This window comes from Podarcis erhardii (assembly GCF_964252035.2).
Source record: "Podarcis erhardii genome assembly, chromosome: 7".
Classification (NCBI taxonomy): Eukaryota; Metazoa; Chordata; class Lepidosauria; order Squamata; family Lacertidae; genus Podarcis; species Podarcis erhardii.
In genome coordinates, this window is record NC_138511.1 from 90,122,505 (window position 1) to 90,131,267 (window position 8,763).

At 48.2% G+C, this 8,763-nt stretch overlaps 1 protein-coding gene across 2 annotated transcripts in view; it reads right to left on the reverse strand.

The window, feature by feature from the left end:
• FBXO27 (F-box protein 27) overlaps positions 1-6,381 on the reverse strand; it is a 62,951-nt gene extending 56,570 nt beyond the window's left edge. Inside the window, exons 1-6 of one of the 2 annotated variants that reach the window (XM_081869480.1) lie at positions 6,371-6,381; positions 5,493-5,881; positions 4,068-4,179; positions 3,706-3,801; positions 3,108-3,243; positions 1,497-1,722 (exon numbers count right to left, since the gene is read on the reverse strand). In XM_081869480.1, coding sequence (XP_081725606.1) covers positions 1,497-1,722; positions 3,108-3,243; positions 3,706-3,801; positions 4,068-4,179; positions 5,493-5,817 — 895 coding nt within the window. In that variant the 5' untranslated portion in view covers positions 5,818-5,881; positions 6,371-6,381. Of the gene's footprint in view, positions 1-1,496; positions 1,723-3,107; positions 3,244-3,705; positions 3,802-4,067; positions 4,180-5,492; positions 5,885-6,370 lie in introns of those variants that run through there. The other variant, XM_081869479.1, reaches the window with a different exon arrangement.
• Positions 6,382-8,763: the final 2,382 nt, after the last annotated feature.

Consider the following 8,763-nt stretch of genomic DNA (forward strand, 5'->3'; position numbering starts at 1 on the left):
GAGGAATGTCATGGTCCGGTTTACGGGCAGTCAAAGTCTTGGCTGAGGACGTCGGGACCGGGGGCAAGATGGCGGGGTGGGAGCAGAAACGGGGGTCCAGAAGCCAGGAAGCCAGGGGTCCGAGGGTCAGGAAGCAGGGAGTCACGAAGTTAAGGGTCCAAGGATCAGGAAGCAAGGAGTCACGATGTCAAGGGTCCGAGGGTTGAGAAGCAGGGAGTCACGAAATCAAGGGTCCAAGGATCAAGAAGCAAGGAGTCACGAAGTGAAGGGTCCGAGGATCAGGAAGGAAGGAGTCACGAAGTCAAGGGTCCAAGGATCAGGAAGCAGGGAGTCAAGGAGCCAAACGCAGAAAGGCAGGGAACATGTTGCTGTGGCAAAGAGCCAAAGGGAAATGCTGACCTTAAATCCCTTCCCGGCTCTTGCCACCAGGTGCAGCGAGTTACCAATCGGCCTCACCTGTGCGGCCGCGTCTTGCCTCTCCGAAACAAACTTAGGAAGGCCCCAGTCCTGCAAAGTCCTACTGGCCACAGGGCCTGGCTCCTGCATGCACTCCTGACAAGGAATTTCTGTGGGCTGGAGGCTGTACGGTTGCCATATTGTCCTGTGTTTCCAAGGCACGCCCTCTTTTTCATGAGCAGCCTCGTAATAGCGATCCACAGTTAAAACTAGAAGTTGGCAAGTGTGTCCTAATTTTCTGCTCTTTGAGATATGGGAACCCCTAGCCAAGGACGTTCGCCATCTTCTTTCCTCCCCTCTGCATTCTCTCATGTCTTACAGGGTGTGGATTCATGGATTTTGGTTGTCCTGGTGGTCTGTTGTGGTTTACTGTAATTTTTTTGTGTTATTGGGTATGGTCACCCTGGCCTTTTTTTGTCTCAGGCATGGTTCCTAGTTAGATCTTGGATGGATCCTGCCCCAGAAGTGGAGGCAGAAGACTTTGAAAGGCCCATCTGGTCTGGTGGGGGAGAAGATATCCCATGTGCAGTGTCCTCCAGCCATCTCTTCCTACAGAAGTTTGCGGTCAACGAGCAATTTCCACTTTTCTTCCATTAGTGATCTGCTTGGCTGGGTGCCCAAAGAACAAACATTTTAATATTTTAAGACTAGCATGGTTGTCTTAAGAGAGAGAGCGGTTGGGCCAAGGACCAGGAAGATGCTGGTTGCTGCAAGCGGAATATTCACAGAGTTTCAAGGAACCAGCCAAATCTTTTAAATATTTATTTATTGAGTGAGTGAGACTATTATAGTAAATTGAAGAAATAGAAAACAAAAAAAATAGAATATAAAACATTTTTAAAAACAGCCTTTTCTCAAGGTGTCTTGTGAACTTAAGTTATTTTCAGAGTGCAAAAAAAACCCCAGAACATTAGTTAAACAAAGATTATTTAATTTCACAGTAAAGGGTTTCTTTAATTCTATATATATATCTATCTATCTATATATATAATGTTTAGGTTCCTGTGTCTCAAAACTCCTCCTTGCAAGCCATCAACGACTTTTTCTCCACCTGGAAGAACGTGACCTGGGTGGAATATGTTTTGGCGGCAGCGAGAAAAACACCCTGGTGGGAGACCGCGGGGGCTCCGGTGAGAGTTTTACCAGCACCGTAGAGTTTGTGATGCGAGCCCCGTAATGCCCTGCCCAGAATTGTGTGTCCACCCCTTTGTGCCAGAGCTGGACGTAGCGAACGCCGGGGCCGTAACTCCTGAACACGTAGGACACCTACAGAGGCAGAAAAGAGGAGCAAAAAGTCAAGGAGAAGCACCCTTGGGAAGCAGATCACCTTAGAAAGCTTGCCACGCGTTTCTTGTGTCCTGCATCTTTTTTTGCTTTAATTAAAGCCTTGCAGCGCTTCCTCCCAAGGCAACGTTGGCCAATGTTGCTCTACGTACAGCCGGTCTTCCTCTTATGTTAAGAGATTTTTTCTTTTTTTTTAATATAATATTTTATTAATTTTCACAACAAAGAAATTATAAAACAATAGAAAAAAGCATGAGGAGAAAATTCAAAAATACAAAAACACTACAATACAAAAATACAAACAATTATCATAGAATAGAAAAAATAGAAAAGAAAAAGAAAAACATAAAAACCCCTCTTTTTTCTTTTATCCACTTTAATCAACTTATTGTCCTGACTTCCTCACGTCTCCCTTTTTTGTATTCCACTTAAAAATTAATTCAGCAAATTCATATCTTATTGGTTAAACCTTACTTATTTTTCCTCATATATTTTAACTTCGAACTTTCATCTCTGTTAAGAGATTTTTCATGGCGATACATGCATGGTCACACCAGTGTGTGGGCTGTTTAACAGGTAGTTTGGATGAAGCCTTGGATTTCAAACAGTTTTGCAAGAGCAGGATTAAACAGTAAAAACTATTGTTGGTGTCTTTGCAGATAAGAGTTCATCACGATACAGAAGGCTACCTTTGGAGTACATGATCGCCCTTATGTTTTGACGTAGTAATTTACTTGTCCATTTTACTTGTGTTCAGCATCCATGTACACTATGTACGAGCAATCTGAGTGCTAAGGTTTAGTGTTAAAACTAAGGGTACGTGGACACTCTTGAGGCGTTTTATCGCCTTGCAGATGGTTATAGCGTTTAACAGACCACACGAGGCTGCAATCAGTGGAGGCTCCCGTTCCTGAAAGGGATGTGAATTCGCCCGTTCTGTCCCCTTCAATGCTCCCATTTAAAATTACAAGATAATAATGCCAAGATCATGGGTTTGTTCCCTGTGCCCTATATAGCAGCCACACTTCGGGGAGAGTGGTAAATCTGGCAACAAATGGAGCAAGAATTCAGAATAAGTCTGTTTTAAGGAGCAATTGTTGGATCACCCAGTTTTAACTGAATGCTCTGACTTTATTATAATTAGCTCCAAAGTAATCTTACCTGACACTTGTATTTAGACTTTTGCTGTTTTGACAAATGAGACTGCTATGCCTCTTTAGAGCACAATTAACTCCTCCCCTCCCCCCCCCCCCCGGTTTTGGCTTTGCATCTGCATTTGGATCAATACTATTCCCGTGCAGCCTTTTGGCACCTACAATCTTTAATCCCAAAAGGAAGGAAAATAGGCCTCGGATAGCAAAGAACACCTTTTGATACTGGGCGTCGTTCCACTGCGGAATGGGATCCGGATTAGCGTTGAATTCGGCAATTACTGACCAATCCGCTGCCAGGAGCGCCACACGGATTTTGTATCTGCAGCCGCAGTCTTCCCGGGCACCCCACCTGAAAGGGATGGCGGAGAGGATGGGGTATAGCCAAGGCAGCGAAAGGAATGGAGCATACCTGAAGGAGCGTCTCCACCACCATAGTTCTACGCGGACTCTGAGGTCCAGCACTGAGGGCCTTCTGGCGGTTCCCTCCCTGCGAGAAGCCAAGTTACAGGGAACCAGGCAGAGGGCCTTCTCGGTGGTGGCGCCCGCCCTGTGGAACACCCTCCCACCAGATGTCAAAGAGAACAACAACTACCAAACTTTTAGAAGATATCTGAAGGCAGCCCTGTTTAGGGAAGCTTTTAATGTTTGATGTATTGCTGAATTTTAATATTTGGTTGGAAGCCGCCCAGAGTGGCTGGGGAAGCCCAGCCAGATGGGTGGGGTATAAATAAATTAATAATAATAATAATAATAATAATAATAATAATAAGTAGGCTAATTCTCAGGAGATCAAAAGAAGAGTAGAGCTCACCAGTCACAGATAATAACATCAGGTTGGCAGGTGTCCATGAGTTCCTCCGGAAAACCTTCTTTCAGCAAATCAATCATCTGTGATTTTACACACCACCTGGGCAGGGTGGGGGACAACAAAGACATTAATGCTATGTTTACAGCCCTTTGGGGTCCTTGCGTCTTCCAGAAAGACAGCATAATTACAGAAACACAAAGCAGCTGAGACTTTGTGACCCATAAGGGAATAGGCAAGGAAAAGTGGCAACTCAGAGAGGAGAAACTGGCTGTGGGGCCAGCTGCAGTTAAAAAGGATGTCCCAGGCCACAGGGAAATGGAGCTGCCCAAAAAACTGGGATTGTGACGTCTCCCACATTGACTCACACGTATGATGAGGCAAAGCAAGTCTGGGCCTCTGCGCCTTCCACATGCTGTCTGTTCTCTTCCACTCTCCACCCATTCCCTCCATGCTGGATCACCCAGTGTTGAAACTGTTCTGTGGGCACAATAACGGATATCAGTGGGGATGTCGTTTTCACATGCAAAGTGCGAGGGCTCATCCACACTAATTTCCACTGCACTTTCTAGGTCCATTCTTTCTTGGATGCTGTCCGTTTTTGTTTCCGCCCCCTGCTGCTTTCCCCACAAAGAAACACTCTTGGCAATCCGTGGAAGACCTGAATTGCTGTTTGTTCCGATTCAGCATTAAAGAGCGGACCTTCCTGGGGAACGTAGCAGTGCAAAACAAACAAACAGAACGGCTTGGAAACAAACCGGGGAAACGCAGAATTGTGCCTAGAAAGCTTGGAGTAAAAAGTAAATGTGAATGAGCCCCAAGTTGAGATAGGAATGTAAGAATGGGTGTCATAGGAATGCAGACTGGATTATTGTAACTCGCTCTACGTGGGGCTGCCCTCGAGACTGACCCAGAAACTCCAGCGGGTGCAGAATGCCGTGGCGAGACTCCTTACAGGGACCTTGCCACGGGATCACATTCACTCGGTGCTATACCAGCTGCACTGGCTCCCAGTGGAGTACAGGATCAGGTTCAAGGTGCTGGTTTTAACCTTTAAAGCCCTATAAGGCCTAAGACCCTCGTACCTACAGGACCGCCTCTCCTGGTATGCCCCACAGAGGACCTTACGGTCTTCAAACAAAAACATCCTGAAGGTCCCGGGCCACAGAGAGGTTGGGCTGGCCTCAACTAGAGCCAGGGCTTTTTCGGCTGTGGCTCTGACCTGGTGGAACGCTCTGTCCCAAGACACTAGGGCCCTGGGGGACTTGACATCTTTCCGCAGGGCCTGCAAGACAGAGCTGTTCCACCAGGCCTTTGGCCAGGGCGCAGCCTGACTCCCTCCTTTGGCAATCTTCACAGAACTTTAGCCTAATGGTTGCCATCAATTTGAGTTGAATTATTTTTAATGAAATGATTTTAGAATGTTGTATTATTATTTTATTGTTGTGAGCCGCCCTGAGCCTGGCTTCGGCTGGGGAGGGCGGGATATAAATAAAATTTATTATTATTATTATTATTATTATTATTATTATTATTATTATTATTAAGAGCCTGGCCGCTGGATCAGGCCCAAGGCCCATCTAATCCAGCATCCATGAGTACAATGCACCACCAGTACTCAGAGCCATAATGCTTTGGAAAGCGTTGCGAATTGCCTCTGGGAATGTGCAGAGTACGTTTCCTCCCACCACAGTCCCAACAGTGTCTCTGATTAGAGTGCAAGCATTGGAAGCAACAAGTTCTGGACTTTAGACTCCCTGGGACCCACCTGCCTGACCCATCAGCTCCCTCACCTGTCCCACAGGGATTCTTGATCAGGTTCCTCCCAAAGGGCCGCAGGACCCCGACTCGGCGGCAGTCCATTCGGGGGCACCGTTGGGCAGCTTCAACGGCATCGTGCATGCGCGGGTCCCTCTCCCACTGAAGTTTCCAGACGGTGGGCCTGTCAATTAGGTCCCTCCACCTGCAGCACACCAGGCGGCAGCGGGTCACCAGGGTCCGGGCAGGCACCCAGCTCAGGATCAGCTCCAGCAGTTCCTCGGGCAACGGGTTCAAATCCACCAGGCACTGGATTTCCGTTCCGTCGGTGGAAGTGCTCTTGCTTTTAACAAGTCCCATGTCTGGTCTCTCCCTGCGGTCAAGTTTCGGAAATAAAAGTTGAAGAGGTTTTAAACTAAAATACCTTGGGACATCACCTTGCCAACAAAGGTCCGTATAGTCAAAGCTATGGTTTTCCCAGTAGTGATGTATGGAAGTGAGAGCTGGACCATCAAGAAGGCTGATTGCCGAAGAATTGATGCTTTTGAATTCTGGTGCTGGAGGAGACTCTTGAGAGTCCCATGGACTGCAAGAAGATCAAACCTCTCCATTCGGAAGGAAATCAGCCCTGAGTGCTCACTGGAAGGACAGATCCTGAAGCTGAGGCTCCAAGACTTTGGCCATCTCAGGAGAAGAGAAGACTCCCTGGAAAAGACCCTGATGCTGGGAAAGATGGAGGGCGCAAGGAGAAGGGGACGACAGAGGACGGGATGGTGGGACAGTGTTCTCGAAGATACAAACATGAGTTTGACCAAACTGCGGGAGGCAGTGGAAGATAGGAGTGCCTGGTGTGTTCTGGTCCAGGGGGTCACGAAGAGGCGGACATGACCAAACGACTAAACACCACCACCACCTTGGGACGGAGGCCTGGGAGTAGCGCTACCCTGGAAAGGAAAAAAACCCCGAGGCTGCTTTCTTGCTGTGACAATTAAGAATTAAGAGTACAGAAAACAAATTCAAGCTTGGTTCTGCCACCCGCCCAGAAGCAAAGTGATGCCTGCTTGTTTGTTTTCTTGCAGAAACCAGGTTTCTCTACCTTTTCCATGGCAGGGATAATCCTGGCTCTTTGCACCCCGAGGAGCAGGCAGCCCTCTCCCGTCTGCGTGCCCAGGGACCACTCCTTCCGCAAAAACAAACCGCGCCTGGAGGAAGAGCAGTGGAAAGGAAGCGAAGCCGGCCCGACCTGGTTCCCGTGTAGACAGGATAAGCCAATCAGCTGCCGGGGAAGAGAAAGGGGCGGACCTTCGAGCGCAAGAGCAGAGCTGGCGGGGATTGGCGAAAGGGAGGTTGATTGGCGTTCGCCGCGCCCGTCATTTCCGATCACGGGCCTTGGAACGCCAAGCGGCAGGCAGGAATTCAACAGGTGCAGCTTCCTCCTGCGCCACGCGCTGGGGAAAGAGCGGGGGACGGGGGGGGGGAGAATGCAAACTTTGGAAGCTGCCCGCACCATTAAAATAACCATTGTTCTTTCTTTTTCTTTTTTGATTGTAATTGTATTTTTTTTTCTGTAACCTTTAAAAAAAATCCTAATAAAAATCTATTATAAAAAAACAAACCAACCAAGGAGAGCATTAAAACAAGGCAGTGTTGTTGCTTAGTCGCTTAGTCGTGTCCGACTCTTCGTGACCCCCTTTTATATTTCAAAAAAGGAAAAGGTCTGTTAAGCCTATTGAGTTGCGCAGCAATAGGCTACCCAGTTCAGTCTACCTTACAGGGTGAATTCCAGGATATATACACCATACATATCTTCCAGTTACAGATAGGTAGCCGTGTTGGTCTGCCATAGTCAAAACAAAAAATTCCTTCCAGTAGCACCTTAAAGACCAACTAAGTTAGTTCTAGGTATGAGCTTTCGTGTGCATGCACACTTCTTCAGATGCACACTTCTGCATGCACACGAAAGCTCATACCTAGAACTAACTTAGTTGGTCTTTCAGGTGCTACTGGAAGGAATTTTTTGTTCATACATATCTTGTTTGGAAAGACCTGGTAACTGAGGGATAACCCAGGTGGCAGCTTGTGTCTGTGTAAACTGGGACCCTAAAACGGAAAAAAGCATAGTCTTAATCGGCGGTCAGCAAACTTTTTCAGCAGGGGGCCGGTCCACTGTCCCTCAGACCTTGTGGGGGGCCGGACTATATTTGGGGGGGGGGATGAATGAATTCCCATGCCCCACAAATAACCCAGAGATGCATTTTAAATAAAAAGACACATTCTACTCATGTAAACACATGCTAATTCCCGGACTGTCCGCGGGCCAGATTTAAAAGGCGATTGGGCTGGATCTGGCCCCCGGGCCTTAGTTTGCCTACCCATGGTCTTAATCAAGCCAGTTAGTTTCCCGGCCCAATTCAAAATGCTGTTTTTGACCTATAAAGCCTTAAAGGACTCACAATTCCTCAAGGATCGCTTCTCTCCATACCCAGACCCCAAGATCATCTTCTGTTGCCCTCGGAGGGTGGCAACACAAGAACAGGGCCTCCTCTGCAGTGGCTCCCTGTCTTTGGAACGCTCTCCCCGGGGAGGTTTGCCTGGCGCCTTCATTCCATTCCTTTAGGCTCCAGATGAAAACATGCCTCTTCAACCAGGCCTTGGGGGGTGCATATAGTGTGGTGCTTTATAGTGCCTCGGCCTGTTTCTTCCTTAGCCCAATGCGGCATGCTCAGACCAGCAGCAGCTCCTCTGGAGCCCAGGCAGATACCCTGCTCAGTCGCTCCCAGATCCTTTTGACTTGGCTTGGGCATCTTCTGTATGCAACGCAGGTGTCCTGATACAGACCTCTGGAAACTTCTCCTAGACTGCCAGTACTGGGAGAACTCTTGTGCTTAGAAATGAGTGTCTCTGAACATGTGCAGATTGACAGAGAGTAGCCACAAGCTGGGACTCCTCTCCTGCACACCCTCTTCGTCCTGCACATGACCGGTATTGAAGGCCTTGGCTGTGCTTCCTGCACTGCAGGGGGTCAGACTAGATGAGCGTCGGTGTCCCTTTCAACTCTGCCACTCTATTTCCCCCCCCCCCATGCAAGTCGCCTCTTCGTTTTTTGAAAACTAAGTGCCTGAAGGGAGAGAGCATCTGAGGCACTGCCCCCTCACCTCATAGGGCAGCGACTTGGGGGAGGGCTGCATAAAGCATAATGCAGGCAAGCCGATATTCAACAGGGGCAGCTTCCCCAAATATATGAAGGGATGGGGAAAGGCTGCCAAAATCCTGCCTGTTGCCCCCTCCCACTGGTACAGAAACAAG